Source organism: Muntiacus reevesi, chromosome 2 (genome assembly GCF_963930625.1).
Source record: "Muntiacus reevesi chromosome 2, mMunRee1.1, whole genome shotgun sequence".
In the NCBI taxonomy this organism is placed as follows: Eukaryota; Metazoa; Chordata; class Mammalia; order Artiodactyla; family Cervidae; genus Muntiacus; species Muntiacus reevesi.
Genome location: NC_089250.1, coordinates 162,885,738 through 162,903,837, shown reverse-complemented (window position 1 = coordinate 162,903,837; position 18,100 = coordinate 162,885,738). Strand labels below are relative to the sequence as shown.

The following is an 18,100-nucleotide window of genomic DNA, read 5'->3' as shown; positions in this document are numbered from 1 at the left end:
TCTTGAGTCTCTGGACGTGGACCTTGGGTGTCATCCCTGGGGTTTTGAGTTTGAAATGATGTTAAAGATTCTAGGAATGGAGATCAAATGATGGGGTGTTTTGGTAGCATCGAGTGCCAGGTATTCTCTGGATTTATTTTGTCTCATTTCGCGAGGTGACCCTCTGCGGTTAAAAGTTGGCCGGGTCCCCTGAGGTGAATCACTTGCATTCCGAGCATGCTGCACGCAGTTGGAACTTGAAACATGTGAGTTATTCTGAAAGCAGTTAGACGGGTGCCCAGATGTTCCCTGGGGCACTTTGGATTGGCCCCAGGCACCCTTCCCTGGCCCACACTTCGGGGAAGGTCCACAGCTTCTTCCTTGGGCAGCGGTGGGCCTGTTCTTATCTGCTCTGGAGTGTCATGAAACACCAGTAATTCCTCAGGTCCCCAAAGAAGTAAGAGCCTCTGGTGAGCGTGGACCCTCTGTCCCCCCACTGGATCTTGGCCATGACGGTCATTGATGGGACAAGGCGGCCCCTGTCACGTCACACCACGTTAGTGATTCAGGAAGGGCCCCGCTGCACCTCGGCCCCTGCTGTCTGTAGCCAGGTGGGAACACAGCCAGAGTTACCACGTGTTCTGGGTTTTTCTTCTTAGCAAGAGTCCAGAGTTGAAGATTTTTTTTAAAAAAATTGTTTTTTCCTGTAAAATCTCCCAATGTATAGATTTTGGGAAACCAAGACAGGATGGAGTCGTGTGCGTGTGTATGCGTGTGTATGTGTGTGTATGTGTGCAGCAGACGTTGCCAGCTGACGACTCAGACAATCAGATCCAGAATGTGGGACATTTGACAAGACATTGCTTCAAAATGTCAGAGTCACAAAAGACCGAAAAAAAAAAAAAAAAAATCCTGCCGAGAGAGTTCCAGATGAAAAGAGGCTGAAGAGTCATGACAAGTAAATGTACGTGTGCGATCCTGAACTAGGTCCCTGTTCTGGGCGGGAGATAGGGGGACAGCTTTTGTAAAAACCGTTTACGAACATTTAAAACATGTATGTGGACTGCATATTAAATAATGTGACTGTTTCAATGTTAAATTTGGGGGCAGTGACAGAGGTCTTGTGTTACAGTAGGAGATACCTGCTAATGAAGTCTGCAACTCATTTTTAAATGGTTCAGCCATAAACAGTGTGTGTGGGGAGTCTGGGGATAGAGAGAGAGGGAGAGCAAGGAAGCATAAGAATTGAATCTGGCACACATGGATATCCATTGTTCTATTATACCTCTTCTGTAGCTTGGAACAATTGCTAAGTAAAACCCTGGGAAGACATCCTGCCTGCAGGCTGCCTGGTCTCACTCTCTGGTCCTTGTTGCTCTGTCCTCCTGCTCTGGTGTGGAGGGGGGTAGATTTTGGGGTCTCAGCAGGGAACTGCTCCTGATACAAAGTGGTAGAAGGCTGGCTTGGTCATTTTATTAGTCCTTCAGCAAATATGCCTGAGTGTTCCTGATTCGGATGCCTGATGCGCTGGGTCAGGCTCCCTGTGAGGTGACCGGAATGGACGCTGTCCTTGGCCTCTTGGAGCAGGCACTGTGGGAGACAGCAGGTGAAATCAACAATAAACATGGGCATAAACATAAGCATGTGAGAGGCCGAGAATCGTGCTGTGGAGGAAGCCCCTGGCGTGCGGGCAGGAACGGGGAGGGGGGGACTCGGGAGGGTTGGGGACCAAAGGTGATGGCTGAGCCCTCCTGCAGAAGGACAGGCTATGTGGAGGCAGGCCCTGCTCATTCAGAAGGTGACAGCCCCAGGCAAGACTTGGCTCTGGGCACTGGGGAAACCTCCAAGGGGCTGCTGCTGCTGCTAAGTCCCTTCAGTCGTGTCTGACTCTCTGAGATCCCATAGACAGCAGCCCACCAGGCTCCCCCGTCCCTGGGGTTCTCCAGGCAAGAACACTGGAGTGGGTTGCCATTTCCTTCTCCAGTGCATGCTTGCATGCTGAGTCGCTTCAGTCGTGTCTGCCTCTGTGCGACCCTTTGGACAGCAGCCCACCAGGCTCCTCTGTCCACGGGATTCTCTAGGCAAGAATACCGGAGTGGGTTGCCATTTCCTTCTCCCCTCCAAGCGGCAGTGATTTGGATCAGGTTCGCAGTATAAAGCTGACTACTTGTGACCATGGTTTCGGCTAAGGTTTATTGGCTCCGATAGACCCTGGAGAGGTAGATTGGTTTGGGATATATTTTGCCATCGAGACAGTTAATGGGTTGAGTAGATATGGGAGGGAGAGAAAGAGGGACCAAAGATGACTGTTGGATTTCCACCTTGAGAAACTGGACGGTGGTGTGATGGAGGTACAGCTCATCAGGATGAAGAAGATGGGAGGGGCAGGGGCGGTGGCAGGAATTGATTCCCATGGGAAACCCCAGGTGCATTTCCGGTATGTCCGAGGGTCATTCAAGGGCGGATGTCCGCCAGGAAACTGAAGGCTGCAGCTCAGCTCTGGGGGGCTGGGCGAGACACTGGAGCCGGTGAAGAAGCTATAGGCTCAGGGCATGGGAATGGATGAGTTCACCTTGGGCGGGGAGGTTGGCGAGAGGCAGAAACAGAAGCTTGGAGTCAAACCCCGAGAAACCTCTCAAATCCAGAGATTGACTTAAAGCGCAGGAAAAGATGGAGGAGGCAGCCTCAAAGGAGGAGGAAGAAACCCAGAATGTGGTTCACAGAGGTCCATAGAGGTGTCTCAGGAAGGCAGAAGGAGGAGAGAAGATGGTTGAGTCTGGCTCGTGGAATGATGGTGGTCCTGCCCCGCCCCACCACCCACATTATACCCTGGCCCCGAGGATCAGAGCCTTCCTGCTTTGCTCTGTGGTGTGGTGAAGAGAGAACTGAGGATCCGATAAACTCTGCAAAATGGGGAAAAGAATACATTTTAGAATGGAAAACTGAAAGTACTCTTATTAGTAGTATTGTAATAATCATACTATTAATCACTACCACTTTTGAGAGCTTAGTGTCCTTCCAGGCCCGGAGCGAACATTTTACATACAGTATTGTCGGCAACCCCAGAATAACTCAGAAACAGGTGTGTTTATAATCCCTGTCCTGTGGGTAAAGATGCTGGGGGCTGTTAGGAAACTGCAGGAAACCTTTGAGCCCACATGTGTGTGTCACTGTGCTCATTTCTGAGATGGGGACTCGTCAGTTCAGAGAATAAAGAGCCTGGACCCAGACCTGGCCTTTTGGTTTTCTACTCAGCTATCTTTCTCTCAGGTACTCCTGCCTCTCTGGACCAAGAAAAGGACCATTGGAGAGGCATTTGGGAGTTGAAATCAAAAAGAACTCAGGAGGAGTGTGTAAAGAATTCTCTGTGTATATCTCAGGTGTATATGAAAAAGACCAAGAAGATGAGAAGAAATGCTCCGTGCTGGGCTTCATTTGCCAACCCAGGGTGGAGTAGAGGGGACAGAGTCCTGTTTCCTAAGGCTTTGCAGTCATGTTTCCAAAGCTCTTTGCCAAAGGCCACCTGTAATTAAGGACCCAGAACAGGTTTGAGCAGGTTCTAGATGAGGATCTTAAGAATGGTACCCTGAGTAGAACCTGCTTCTAAAACTGGAGGGCTTATTTCTGATAGTGGACAATGGAGAAGCAGGGGACAGGTCAGATCCTAGCTCTGCCACACGTATTCTGTCCCGGTGGAGGGTGGTGCGTTTGTTAGAGACCCGCCTGAGGAACTGTTGGCTGTGACATCTGGCTCATTGGTGATGGAGTGTAATGAGAAACTCAGTTCAATGGACATTGACGGGGTCAGGCTCTCTGCTGGGCGTGTAGAGATGAACCTGCAGTCCTGCGCTTAAGCTGAAGATGGACAAGTTAAAAGATGCTGTGATGTGTACAGTTATACAATGGGTGATGTGGTATTTGAGCCTTATCCAGTTGTGTAAGCCTTTCTATTTTTAGTGCAAAGTACACTAATTTTTTTAATAAAATCTTAAGCACGGTTAAACCTCCAAGGTGTTTAACTTGAACAGCTGTTTTTATTTTTGCTGGTTTTGGTTTTTTTTTTAAGCTTAGCTTCCTCATCTTTAAAATGGCTATGATAACACCCATCTCATAAGTTGCCTTGGAAATTTAATGTGATCAACTGTGCACAGCATCCAGCACACTGTCAGGGTCATAGAGGTCTTCCTTCCTTAGGGACACGTTGACCTTTGTTTATTTAAAAAAAAAAAATGGAATACCAAATATTCCAAGAGCTCTAGTTATATAAAATGGCCAGCTCCGCGCTAGAGAACAACTCAGATTTCTGCAGATGATGGAAATTTGGCCTGACGTTGATTATTTTCTCTTTCTTGGGCGTTGGTTCCAAGTCTCTTCTTGTTCAGCCCAGAGGGTGGGCTTTGGTGTTTCCCAGCCCCCTGGGACGCAGGAGGCTGGTGATGGATTCTGGCTTTCACAGTGAAAATGGAGGTCGCCATCATGGTGACTCAGAGTTGAGCCCTTATGTGTGGTCGGAGCCCCATGCACAGGGAGCCAGAATCTTCTGACCGCACGGCTTGCCAATCGCACAGTCTTGTCGGCGGGGAGCACACCACCGGGAGAGTTTGGCCCAGGACTTGGAAGTTCCATTTGAAGAGGCCTCCAAAACCAGGAACCCGGCTCCCGCCCCGACCAGGTCCCCGGGCAGCTTCTGGGAGCTCTTGCGTTTCCTGCTTCCATTCCGGCCAGGCACGGGCAGCCTGTGGGCCTCTCCTGCTTTCCCCTCAATGACCTTAGCCCCTCCAGGGGCCACCGAAGCGGATGAAAACAGGGAATAGTTGGAGGGTGGGCAGGAAAGAATGGTTCCTAATTCATTCTTCAGGGAGAGTTTGGCTTGCTCCTTTTTTTTTTAATGGCCTGTTTCTTAGAGTGTCTATCTAAAACCAGCCCCATCTCACCCATATCAGAGGGGTTGCTAGGAGTCTCTCCTTCATATAATAGTTTGCCTTTGCCCAGAACCTATGTAAAAGGGTTTGTTAGGGATGTTTGTTTACTTCTGTCTACCTTACCATTTCCAAAAATAGGAGGTTTTTGGGACCTCAATTACTATGTATACTGATGAAATTTTGGCGTAATAAAGTACAACTAAAACGCTTTCAACAGCTTACAAAAGCATATCATTTGCAGAAAGGAAATATAGAAGTTATAAGGACTAGAGCTTTCTGAGGCTGAAGAGGTCACATTAGAACCATGAATCGGCTGCCCTGTAGAAAGCATCTCAGTGCCGGGCCCCTGTGTATGTGGCAGACATAGGTTGGGCCCTCTGTGGGATCCAGGTGTTGGGTGAGAACTGGACAGAGGATTTGGATAGACAGGCAGTGATTTTGATGTAAGCCCAGAACAGATGTGACCAACTCCTTCGGAAACAAAATTTGAGGGAAACAGAAAAGAAGATGCAATAGGGCTGAGTCTGGAAGCACAGACACTGTTGTGCAGATAGTGTGGCCGTCTGTAGGGGATGGGGGTGGGCAGTGATGAGACCCTGGGCTAAGCGGGTGGCAGGGGGAGTGGAGCTGGGTGGACAAATTGGAGAGGCATTTGGGAGTTTAAATCAAAACTCGGGAGGAGTTTGTAAAGAATTCTGGTGTGTGTGTCACAGGTGTGTATGAAAAAGACCAAGAAGATAAGAGTAGAAACCTTGAACTTAAGGTGCCAAAGGGATGTGGCAATGCCCTGTAGCCTGATAAAAGTGAGAATCTGGATCCCAGGAGAGCGGTCAGGATATAGATAAGAATTTGAAGATCTTTCCTGTGTGTCTAAGAATGGGAGCCATGAGGATGTATGGAAATACATAAAATTAATGGGGCAGGTCCTCTGTTTTGAGGGAGAGAGGAGTTAAGCCAAGGAATCTGAAGGGGTGGGGAGACAGGAGGAGAGTGAGCCAAGAGAAGGGATGGGGTGGAACTCAGCAGGGGGACAGCCTCAAAAATGAGCAAGAAAACAGTGTCCTGAACTGCAGAGAGGGAAAAAAATTGCATTTGAGTCTTCACAGTGTGAAGGCTGCCAGTCAACTGAAGTTAAAAAGGCATGTGGCTTCTTATCTACCTCTACTCATTGAAATAGTTGGGGCCTTAGTCTTTAATTAGAAAAGAAAAACCAATTTTTGACTTCAGTTGTGTTTTCTGTCTACATTATAAGAAGTGCCTATATTACCTTTTTAATCCTTGTGGCATTTTGAAACAAGTTTCTTTCTTTCTTTTTTTTATTTCAGTGCATTCATCGAGATTTAGCTGCCAGAAATGTTTTGGTAACAGAAAACAACGTGATGAAAATAGCTGACTTTGGACTGGCCAGAGATATCAACAATATAGACTATTACAAAAAGACCACAAATGTGAGTCTACGGTGATGTTATGGTGGGAGAGGGTTGGAGGGGTGGCACGGAGTGTTCCAGGTGAAAGATGATGTTCAGAACTAGAATGACCAATGTCTTTTTATTCCCGCTCGTTTGCATTACTCCTTACAAACTTCTCAATAAACAAATTCAGGCTTAATTCTTGCTAAGAGTTAAGACTCTTAGTAAATGTGAACCAGTCTTATATACTGAATAATCAGCCTCTAGGATCTTCATAAGGCTCCTCATCTGGAAATTCCCTAGCAAAGATTGGACCTTGGGAGTTTCTGGGTTAATTTTCACGTAGAAATGGGCCAGGGTGTGTCAACGTGCTGGGGAAGATGTATGATCATGAGGAAACAACCCTTTATCAACATGTCCATATCTGTGCATCTCCCACACGCTGCGTAGTCCCTTTGGAGTGTATTTTTTCGCTAATGACTCTCCACCAAAAACCATTAGAGTGTCAGCTCTTAAAATAAACAGGGCACAGCCCGGTTGGGGCTGCTAAAGTAAACCGGTTTTAATATACTGGGCTTTACATTTCTTCCACACTTGCAGGGCCGACTTCCGGTCAAGTGGATGGCTCCCGAAGCCCTTTTCGACAGAGTGTACACCCATCAGAGTGATGTGTGAGTGACTCCCTTGTTGGTGCCTTCTCCCTGGGGTTGACTTGCAGAAATCTTGTCTGTTCCTCGCCTTCCTTCCTTCTTTGATGCCTGCTGCATTTCACACACGCAGAGAAGGTGCAGGAGCCAGCCTTAGAAAGGACAGATTTTCTGCTAGGCTGGTAACCAATGCTCTGTTACTAATCTGCCTGGCTTCAAAGCACATGGGAGGTGGAACTGCTAACCTGCTCCTGCCAGAGCGGAAGCTCCCCCCTTGAACTTACTCACGGATGTGCAAGTACAAAGCTGTTATCTAACTTGCCAAGCTGTTGGCATGTCCTTCGTGCTCTTCAACTTTTCCTTCTTGAGAGCGGTTTGTCGTATTTTCCCCATCCTAGGGTTTGTCCTTACAGGGGGAGGCTGGTTGGGACGAGAGCCACTCAGGGGATCTCCACAGAGCCTACTCCCTGTTTATCCTTTGAAAAATGTCCAACCTCGTCTTTGCAGCCTTGATAACATTACAGCAATAAAGTGAAAACTCTACAGTATTTCAATTATGATACATCCTAAAAATACTATCAGAGCTAGGCTCTAAGCAGTGTTTTAGAATTCTAGCTTTGGAAATCTGGTGGAAAGATGTTACCACTGGGAGTCACTGGGTGAGAGGTACAGAGGATTGCACTGTTCTATTTTTGTAAGTTCCTGTGAATCTATAATTATTCCAAAAGTTAAAAGTCAGCTGAGCTGTTCTTACTTGTGTGGGTGGGAGGGTTTCTGGGGCAGGCATGGAGCCTGTGCCGTGGCCACTGGTTCTCTTCAGCAGTCCTAGAAAGAGGGCCTTATGGTTTCCAGTTTTGCAGTGAGCTGCTTCTCTTGCTGTATACAAAACTGAAGGCAGTTTCATTTCTGAAACCTACCCTAATAGAATCAGTGAGGGTGTGTTTCCAGCTTAGAAGCTCATGTTAATAATACTGCATGAAGACGAAGAGTTTTGTTTGAAAGTGGTGGAAGGAGGAAGGAAGAACCAAATGTCCATCCCTGTTTCCCCTCCCCACCCTCCCCAGAGAGTGATGGTTTACCATCACTTATCTGTTGCCTGCTGATGGAAAATCCCATCAGAATATCTCCTCTTTGTCATCTGGGGATGCTTTCTGGGGGCAGGAAGGCAGGTTGGATGGACTATAGGAGGGCCCTGGTCATTTGTCTTTGAACGTAAGAAGTGAGGGGGAGTTTGTTTTCTTAACTGGGTGTGTTTAGGTTTCTATGATTCAGATGGGTTACTAATGCTGTTTTCTCTCCTCTTTGCAGCTGGTCCTTCGGGGTGTTAATGTGGGAGATCTTCACGTTAGGGGGCTCGCCCTACCCAGGGATTCCCGTGGAGGAACTTTTTAAGCTGCTTAAGGAGGGACATAGGATGGACAAGCCAGCAAACTGCACCAACGAACTGTAAGGGCTGTTGTCTCTTCTGATGTCCCAGGGGACCCACCATGCCACTAATGCTTCTCCTGGCTGATTTGGTTTCCTAAGGCCCCCAGGTTTTTAAATATGTCCTGAGAAAAAGAATTGCTGAGACTTCCTGGGCTCAATCCCAGAACTGAGATAGTTCAGACAGGCCTGACTGTCCAAAAGAAAGAGCATCCTTCTGAGGTGGTATGGAGTGAGCTTTACACCACGGATGTGTTGGGTGCTTGGCCGAGGGCTCCCAGCTTTCCACAGTGAGCCCCACAGTTATCTTCCTGGGCCGCTGTGCTGTCCTTGCTGTTCTTCAGAGCAAAAGGAAGATGCATCAAGCCTTCCCTCATATACAAGCTTGAGATCCATGGGGCTGCCTCCATTTCTCATGAGTGGTGTGTGGCCTCTGCACTGTGAGTAGAGAGTGGGTGCTTCTGCAGCCTCTTTGTGACCATTGCTATTATAGATGGATTTCAACCACAGCCCTTAGGGTGAATGAACTAGTGTCTGCTTACTTATATTTTACCCATATTTCAGTGCAGAGGATTAAAAATTTGTCCAGGTGCTAATATAGTGTATTAATCCTGATCTGACTATAAAACTGGTTTCGAGCAAAACCTACCCTGTACTTTAAGTGGAATTACTTGTGTTGTTGACAAGCGTCTTGTGCAGCAAAATCAGTGCTTTGAAAAGGAGTCTCTCCTCCCAGCTCCCACTGTCAACTAAGAAGAGGGATTTTTCCAGAGACTGCGGTCTCTTGGGTATTGTTTCATGGGGATTTTATATCAGTAATCCCTTGAGTGCTTTGCGGTGCGTAGTGGGCGTCAGATGAATGGTCACATTTTATAGTATATTATATAAAGGCATTTATTGTGCTCCTTGTCATTCCTGGCGCTTTTTCTACTATAGAGGGTCTGTCGAAACCCATCGTCAAGATAAGGCCTGGGAAGCTAGGCCTGTCCAAGAGTTAATCCGGAAGTGAAGGCATAGCCCAGTGACGACAGGTTAATTCATAAGAACCTTGCCTTAATGTTGTGCTTTTCAAACTTCAGTTTTTCGAAACTGAGGAACCTTTGTCCAGAGTGTCGGGCAGATAACAGTAGAGCAGCTTTGGTCCTGGCAGGGTGTGTGGGGAGGGAAGACTGGATTTCCACCCGCCCCTACCTGGCTCTTCCCACAATGTCCAGAAGTGTGGACATGTGATGCCATGTTGTAAGTCACTGCTACGGGGGTACCAGAAGTCAACCAGGAAAACACATAGAAGTGTTTTTTTGGGTTTTTGGCTGTACTGCATGGCTTGTGAGATCTTAGTTCTCGGGTTAAGGATTGAACTTCAGTCCTTGGTGGTGAAAGCGCTGAGTCCTAACCACTGGACCACCAGAAAGTTCCCAGAAGTGTCTTTTTAGATGGTGTAGATACCGTCCTAAAGCATTCTGGATAAAGTGGTGTTTTTGTAGATCAAAGTGCCTTTCAGAGGAGCTAAGTAGTACCTCTTCTGGCAGAGTGGATCACCACCTCCTAATTCAGTTGCTAGGGAAGTTCTGATACATTTTCATAATTGAGGACATCTCTCCATACTGATTGTTAAGAGTGGCTTATAGCCACACCCCTGGTCCTCAGGGAATTAACTCACCAAGGAAATCCATCTCTTCCAGGTATATGATGATGAGAGATTGCTGGCATGCGGTGCCCTCACAGAGACCCACCTTCAAGCAGTTGGTAGAAGATTTGGATCGAATTCTCACACTCACAACCAACGAGGTAAGTGCCTCCTTCCAGAAGCCAAGGGTCCTTGCTGGGGAGCCCCCGTGCAGCTTTTGAAATGCAGCCTCCCCAGTGGGAGTCTGGGGTACAGTTTATCATTGTTCCAGGGCTTGGACAGAGTGAAACTGTGTTCCTCCCAAACCCTGAATTTTCTTGGAACTCCATCTTGAGAGTTCTGACTCACAAAAGCAGAAACAGAGGGCCCCACCTGAGGCCGCCCCTCACTGTGGCTTGTGGGTGGTGGGTCCACAGTGTGTGTGTGTAGGAAGATGGGGAGGGGGAAAGAAATGTCCAAAGCTGCAGCATTTGGATTTGAGTGCGAAGGAGTGGGGTTTCTGTGCTGGTTGGATTCCTTGCTCTGCTCATTAGTGTGAGGGCTGCTGGTCATTACTCTGAGGGCTCCTTGTCAGTACTCGGAGGGCTCCCGGTCAGTACTCTGAGGGCTGCTGGTCATTACTCTGAGGGCTGCTGGTCAGTACTCTTGAGGGCTCCTTGTCAGTACTCTGAGGGCTCCCGGTCAGTACTCTGAGGGCTCCCGATCAGTACTCTGAGGGCTCCCGGTCAGTACTCTGAGGGCTCCCGGTCAGTACTCTGAGGGCTGCTGATGGTCCATTACCAATGAACTTGCCAGGATGAAGTGAAGTTGTGCCATTCCAGCTTCTATATAATGCAGGACATAGACCTACATGACCCTGTGTGATCATAGTGTAAACATGCACAGAGTCACTCCTTTAAAGAGTGACTTACAGGATTTATAAGTGAAAACTTTTGATAAAATATGTATTTTCTATAAAATAGTTATAACCTATAACAACAAAAGAAACCGTCTTCTGTCACTCACTGTCCACACTCAGCCATGTCCGTGGCTACTTCACCATGCAGACAGAGTGATCTTTGGTTGTGGAAAGAAAGTGATGTGAGCAGGAAAGATGATAAACCCATCAAGGCCAGAAAAACCCCACAATAGAGAGAAATAGTATTTAATGAGGATATAGAACAGTGTTCCTCCAGACAAGGGGAGAAAATCCCCATAGTTGTCTTAATAACAACAGAAAAGGTTAAAACTGCCTAAACATTTTAGAAGGAAAAGAACATATTTATTTTAAAATAATTATTTAATAGTTCAGATTGATTTTTTAAAAATAATTAAATGTTGTGATTTGAAGCCTTAAGCCAGCAATATTATCTGTGCGTCTGACTGTGGCTGATAAAGGGAAAGATTGCATTTAAATGAATACAGCTGACCTTCAGAAGTTAAAAGGAAAGGAATAGTTCAAGGGGGAAAAAAAAAAACAACCAACTTTCTTCTCCTGCCAAAATTGTTGTTTCTAGTATAAGTTCCTTTAACCCTAGACTTGGAATCCACTGATATCCCTAGGTTTTTTTTTTCCCCCTATCAGATCTGAACATTTATGGCTTCAGTTAGAAACTGAAAAAGCACTAAAGTTCCATTTTAATGATCCTGTGTCCATGCTCTATGCCATTTATTTATATATTTACATTTAAAGTGGGCCTGTTTTCACCCTGAAATTTACATCTAGCATCCTAAAATTTAAAAAAAAAAAAAAAAAAAGCAGAATGCCATATTGTCTAACGGATATAAAAATCGAAGTTCTTTCCTTCTGAAAATCATTACCACATGCTGGAGAAAAATGGTTCCATTTAGGACAAAATTTCATTTTTTATCATTGTAAGCAGAAAAGTTCCTTTTGATGTGGTGGGCGTGTTTGTTTCCAGTCGTGTGGTTCATGCTGATGTTGTTGGAGCTGACACATCCCCCTTTCTTGGATGGGGACTCTTTTTCTTGCCAAACCTGGTGATGAATTATAGGGGTGGTTTGGGTTTTTTTTTTTTTTCCTGTCTGTTAAAATGTATAGTCACCAACATTCTGTGGGCCCTTCTCTGATAACACCGAGGCTGGTTGTGCTGTGGTCTACACTTTTTGTCCCCTTCTCAGCAGAACCACGTGTCATGGTATACTCCTTGGCTTTTGGGGGTGTGAGCAGAAGCACCCCAGCATGCTAGCCTGGATGCGGCAGTGAGACCCAGTAGTGGCCCAGTTTAGAAATCTTTTCATAGTTCACAAACCTTTTATGTCAAGGGCCAGACAGTCAATATTTTCAGCTTCATAGGCCTCTTTGTGGATCTCTGTAGCAACAGGCACAGACATTGTGTAAATGAATAAATAAATGTGTCTATGTTCAGATAAAACTGGATGAACCCTAACATTTAAATTTTAGGACATTTTACATACTTTAATACCATGAGATGTTATTCTTCTTTTGATTTTTTTTTTTTTCTTTTTCCCAACCATTTCATAATGTTAAAAGCCATTCTTAGCTCACCGGCCACACAAGAGCAGGTAGAGGATTTTCACCTGTTTTAAGTCGAAAGAAATATTAGGGGCCGTTGGGTAGGTTTCCCGGCAGCAACACCACTAAGTGCTTCAGGGAGCAGAAGAGCCCTTTTTGAATTTCAAACCTGCAAAACTTTGAAATGTAACCTGCGTTTTCCTAAACGGTTCTTTTGCTGTCTACTATGGATATAACACACATGAGTCTATCCAAGCCTTTTTTGAACCTGTTTACATTTTCAACTCAGAGAGCTTCTGAGAGTAATGAATTGCATCTGTGAAATTACCCGCTGAATGAAGACATATTCCCCTTAAATTATCCTAGAAGCTACAATAGTAAAATGTAATTTGTGACATAAATATTCAGGGTCTCAGTGCTGGAAAGATGTCCTGGGCTTCCACAGCTTCTTACATCTTCCCCATTTTGCTGGGCGTGGATTTGAACTGTGTGGTCTATCAACGAGTCCTGGGGTCTGCCCATCGAGGTGACCGCTCGGCTGGGTGTTAGGGTTCCCCACTTGGCAATAGTTTGTAACTATTAAAGGGTAACCTAGAGGAGATAAAGTCGGGGTCTCAAGGTGGTCTTTGCGGGAGCTGGGTTGGGTGGGTCTCTCCCTGCTGGGGGTGCCCCCATCCTGTCCCTACTCCCATATCAACGTCCCAAGAACCTGTGTTTGAAATAAAAGTCTTCTCTTCGCTTCTTTCAGGAATACTTGGACCTCAGTCAGCCTCTCGAACCGTATTCACCTTGTTATCCTGACCCGAGATGAAATAAAACGTCTCTCTTCCCTTCTTTCAGGAATACTTGGACCTCAGTCAGCTTCTTGAACAGTATTCACCTAGTTACCCTGACACAAGGAGTTCTTGCTCTTCGGGAGATGATTCTGTTTTCTCTCCGGACCCCATGCCTTACGAACCCTGCCTTCCTCAGTATCCACATAGAAACGGCAGTGTTAAAACATGAATGGGCCTGGCCCCCTGTCCCCAAACAGGGTGGCGTCAGGAACTTAGCTGTACTGATCAGGGGGGCCTTGCCTCCAGGAGCCTGTTGGCTTGGCTTGTATATATGGATCAGAGGAGTAAATATTTGGAAAAATGATCGGCACACGTGTAAAGAATTTATCCAGTTGGAGACTTGTAACCTTCACCAGGAGAACAAGAAGGTTGTGGGGGCAATGGACTGCCATCGGCCACCACATGCTCGTGACCCACTGTGGGTACCGGCTGTGGACCAGCCGGACTCGAGGCAAACACACGTTCTGCCTGCCTTGTGAATTTTGTAATAATTGGAGAAAATATATGTCAGCGCACACTTACAGAGCACAATTGCAGTATATAGGTGCTGGATGTATGTAAATATATTCAAATTATGTATAAATATATATTATATATTTACAAGGAATTATTTTTTGTATTGATTTTAAATGGATGTCCCAGCGCACCTAGCAAATTGGTCTCTCTCTCTCTTTTTTTTAAAAATAGCTATTTGCTAAATGCTGTTTCTTACACAGAATTTCTTAATTTTCACCGAGCGGAGGTGGAAAAGTACTTTTGCTTTCAGGGAAAAATGATATGACATTAATTTATTAATGAATTGGTAATATACAAAACAATTGTTTATTTTTTTTTCTTTTTCTTGTTTTGGTAATTTAAGTGGCATTTCTATGCAGGCAGCGCACCAGACTAGTTAATCTCTTGCTTGAACTTAACTAGTTACCAGATCCTTTGAAAGGAGAAATATTTACAAAATATGACTAATCTGGGGGAAGTGAAGTTTTGGTTTATTTGTATTTCAACTCTGCTGTCAGATGATTGTCCTTTAACCACCTAACTGCCCGTAAAAGGGCCCATTAATGAGAAGGTGTGTTGCTTTGGTGCAGCTTGGTCATTGGGCCCATAAACCTTTCACTGGGCTTCCCAAGACAAACGGTGCCAGCGTTCTCTTAAAAAGATGCCTTAATCCGTTCCTCAAAGGAGGAACTCTCATCGAGATGCTAATAGAATGTTCTGTCCAGATGCTGGCCTTCTGCCCCCCTCCTCGCCAAGTTGCACATTGATCAGATTAGCCTGTATTCTCTTTGGCGAATCTTCATCACGGCTTCCAGATTCACTGGCAACAGAGAAGTCTCTTAGAATCTTCATGCCCCGTCGGAGAAAATGGTAACACTGTTGTTCTGCTGATAGTTTGGGGGATCCTTCCATCTTTTTAAGGGATCGCTTCCGCCTCCTCTGGCAGGACCTCACTGAAAGATCCCGCCCGATGCCAGCGTCATGTTACTGCCATGGTGTTCGTTCTGTATGAACGTGTTGTGTTTTGCTTTCAAAACACCTTTTCACTCTGCTCTGGCTATGCGACATGAATGCGGATGACACTGATTTTTAATGTGTTATGAAATTGGAGAAAGTATTTAATAAAACCTGTTAATTTTTATACTGACAATAAAAATGTTTCTACAGATATTAATGTTAACAAGACAAAATAAATGTCATGCGGCTTATTTTTTTAACACTCGTGTCTTACCAAGTGGTTTCCCGTGCTCGAAGGCATTGATTCGGTGCCGCGTGGTGTGATCTCCCGGAAGGAAGGCAGAGCTGGGGAGGTCTGTTGTTGCTTCAAACAGGTGACTTCTCAGAGGGCTTGGCCAGGACCCAGCAGTACCTGGGACAGGTGGATCTAGTGGAAAATCAGAAAAGGTTATTCAAGTCCTGGCTTCATTGCTTCCTGGGACCCCAGGGAAGTCTGTGTTCCTTTCTGGACCCTAGCTGCTCCCGGAGGAACAAATGAAGGGCATGGGAGAGAGCTTTGTGGCTGGGCAGATGTTCTAAGGATGGGAGGTCATCAGAGGGGAGACATTTAGAAGCTCTGGATACTGGGCACCTTGAAACCTTTCAAGCTGCCTTCCTCATGATGTATGGAAACTACACTTTGCTTCAAAGTTTCAAAAAGACAACTTGAGCAGATTTTTAAAATAATTGTACTGTTTCCATACCACCAAGAATCTGAAGAGGGAAACGGCATTTTGCCTGTTGACAAATATGTGTCTGTGACTTTTAAGGCTTCATTAGATCAGCTTGCCAGCCTTCACACCAGCAGAAGAAGACAAAAACAATCTGGCATCTGAACTTCAGCCATGCTCTCAGAACCCTCTAGGGCTGTTGGTGGTTTAAAAAGTGCCATGTTTGGCCAGAAGTCAACTTTTCAGTTTAGAATAAAATATTTCTCTTGAAAAAAAAGACAAAGGTGCTGTCCTTGGCATCTTTGTTCTGTTTGAGGCTATTAGTGAAGCGAGGGTCTCACCAGCCAACTGAAGAGTGACCTCAGCCCTCGTCCTGCACTTGCCAATCTGCATTATTTATTATCAGGACAGGGGTATAATCCCACCTAAAAGAATGAGATTTAAAAAATAGGATAACACGGAAATAAATAAATAAAAATAAATAAAAAATAGGATAACACGGGAATTCCCTGGCAGACCAGTGGTTAGGACTCAGTGCTTTCAATCCTGTGACCTGGGTTCAATCCCTAATTGGGGAACTAACCTGCAAGCCACGTGGCACAGCCAAAAAAGAAAAAGATAACATTGTAAATCAGTTAAACTTCAATTAAAAAAAAGTAAAAATAGGTGAAAGCAGCCTTTTTAAGGAAGACTTCTGTAGCCCTCTGGCCGTCTTCACCAGCGGGCTCTCCTTGGTTGGCCAGACTTCAGGAAGGACTTGATGCTCCATGTTCATGCAATTTCATGATGTATCTTCTATATTTTTGAGACTGTTTAGGAGCAGTCTATGGCTTTTACAATGTAAATTATATTGTTATTAGATGAAGTAAGTTGTAGTCCTATACCAACCATTAGCTATTTTCATTTTAGAATTAAATTCATCATCAAGGGGGCGTCCCTGGTGGCATAGACGGTAAAGAATCTGCCTGCAATGCAGGAAATTCGGGTTCAATTCCTGGGTCGGGAAAATCCCCTGGAGAAGGCAATGGTGTCCCACTCTAGTATTGTTGCCTGGAGAATTCCATGCACAGAAGAGCCTGAAGGCTCCAGTCTTATGGGATCGAAAAGAATTAGACACGGGAAGGGAATGGAAGGAAGGTAATGTGGTCCATGGGAAGGATGAGAGATACTTTTTTTGAGATACTTTTTAGACATAATTTTTTTTTGAGACCTGCTCCCAATAAACACATAAGTAGGACTTGATAAGAATCCTAAAGCTTATGGCTTCCCCTTTTGCCCTCTCACCCTAGGACCAAAGGAAACATTGGGAATTAGTTGAACCACAGTGTGATTGTCATCAAGACATGAACAAAAGTCAGGCATGTTGGTGAGGAAGGAGGCGTACCTGGCCCTGCCGTCTCCAGCCTGGAAGGGGGTGGATTCAAGAGGTTGCCTCAAAGTCCAGCTGGTGGTGGCCTCGGACAGGGTGGGCAGGTAAAGAGTGGGGAGGAGAAGTTGCTCCTTCAGTGGATTGCCTGAGGACTGGGTGCTCTGCTCCACTCCCAGTTTCTCCATCCCTGGTGACCTCAGGTAGCTTCCCTCCACCAGGTGCTCTGGGAGGTTCTTTGATCCCACGCATAGAAAACTGAAACGTGCAATTGCAGTAAAACATATGGCAGATTTGAACAGCTAAGGATTGACGACCAGCCCCCATCCTGGAAAACAGATGATGCTCTGCTGGTTTATACTGTATAATAGACCAGTGGGTCCAGGTATAGAGACCACCCCATTACAGATTAGGAATTTGAGGCTCTACCTGAGGCTCCTGGGAACCTTCTGCAGTCCAGAAGAAAGATGATGGATAGTGGATTGGGAGGGAACTGGTTTGGCTTATTTCTTAGAGCGGGGTGATGTTGGGCAAGTCATGGATTCTATCTGGACCTTCATTTCCTCAACTGTAAAACTGATTATCACCAGCCTCGTGGTCTTAACATAAGGGCTGCCTGTAGGAGCTTAGCTCAGCCCTGGCAATTGGTACTCTATTAATAAACAGTTTTCTCTTCCTGAGAATTTGTATATTTGTGATTTTTTGTTTTTGGTAGATAGTCACAAGATGGTGCAACCATTACCACCATCTATAACATTTTCCTCACTGCAAAAAGAAGCCCCTATACCAGTTAGCAGTCACTCCCTACTTCCTCTTCACAGCTCTGGAAAACACCAATGTGCTGTTTTCCTATTCTAGCTATTTCATGTAAATGGAATCATATATTGTGTCTTTGTGTCTATCTTCTTTCACTCACCATAATGGTTTCTAAGTTCATTCGTGCCGTAGCATGTATCTGCACTTCACTCATTTTTTATTGTGTGGATATACACATATTTATCCACTCATCAATTGGTGGATATTGGGTTATTTCCTCTTTTTGGCTATTAGGAAAAGCGTTGCTATGAACATTCGTGTAAAAGTTTTTGTGTAGTCGCATGTTTTTATTTTTCTTGGTAGTATACCTAGCAGTGGAATTTCTGGGTCATAGGTAATTCTGTGTTTAGCCTTTGAGGAACTGCCAGACTGTTTCCCAAAGCAGCTGCAGTACTTTAGATTCCCACTAACAGTGTATGAAGTTTCCAATTTTTT

The 18,100-nt window shown here is 45.4% G+C and overlaps 1 protein-coding gene across 4 annotated transcripts in view; it reads left to right on the top strand.

Annotated features, from left to right (window-relative positions):
- FGFR2 (fibroblast growth factor receptor 2) overlaps nucleotides 1-15,010 on the top strand; it is a 105,534-nt gene extending 90,524 nt beyond the window's left edge. For 3 of the 4 annotated variants that reach the window (XM_065923451.1, XM_065923450.1, XM_065923453.1), the window contains 5 exons: nucleotides 6,227-6,349; nucleotides 6,911-6,981; nucleotides 8,266-8,403; nucleotides 10,065-10,170; nucleotides 13,326-15,010. In XM_065923451.1, coding sequence (XP_065779523.1) covers nucleotides 6,227-6,349; nucleotides 6,911-6,981; nucleotides 8,266-8,403; nucleotides 10,065-10,170; nucleotides 13,326-13,490 — 603 coding nt within the window. In that variant the 3' untranslated portion in view covers nucleotides 13,491-15,010. Of the gene's footprint in view, nucleotides 1-6,226; nucleotides 6,350-6,910; nucleotides 6,982-8,265; nucleotides 8,404-10,064; nucleotides 10,171-13,233 lie in introns of all 4 variants that reach the window. The other variant, XM_065923452.1, reaches the window with a different exon arrangement.
- The last annotated feature ends 3,090 nt before the right edge of the window (nucleotides 15,011-18,100 follow it).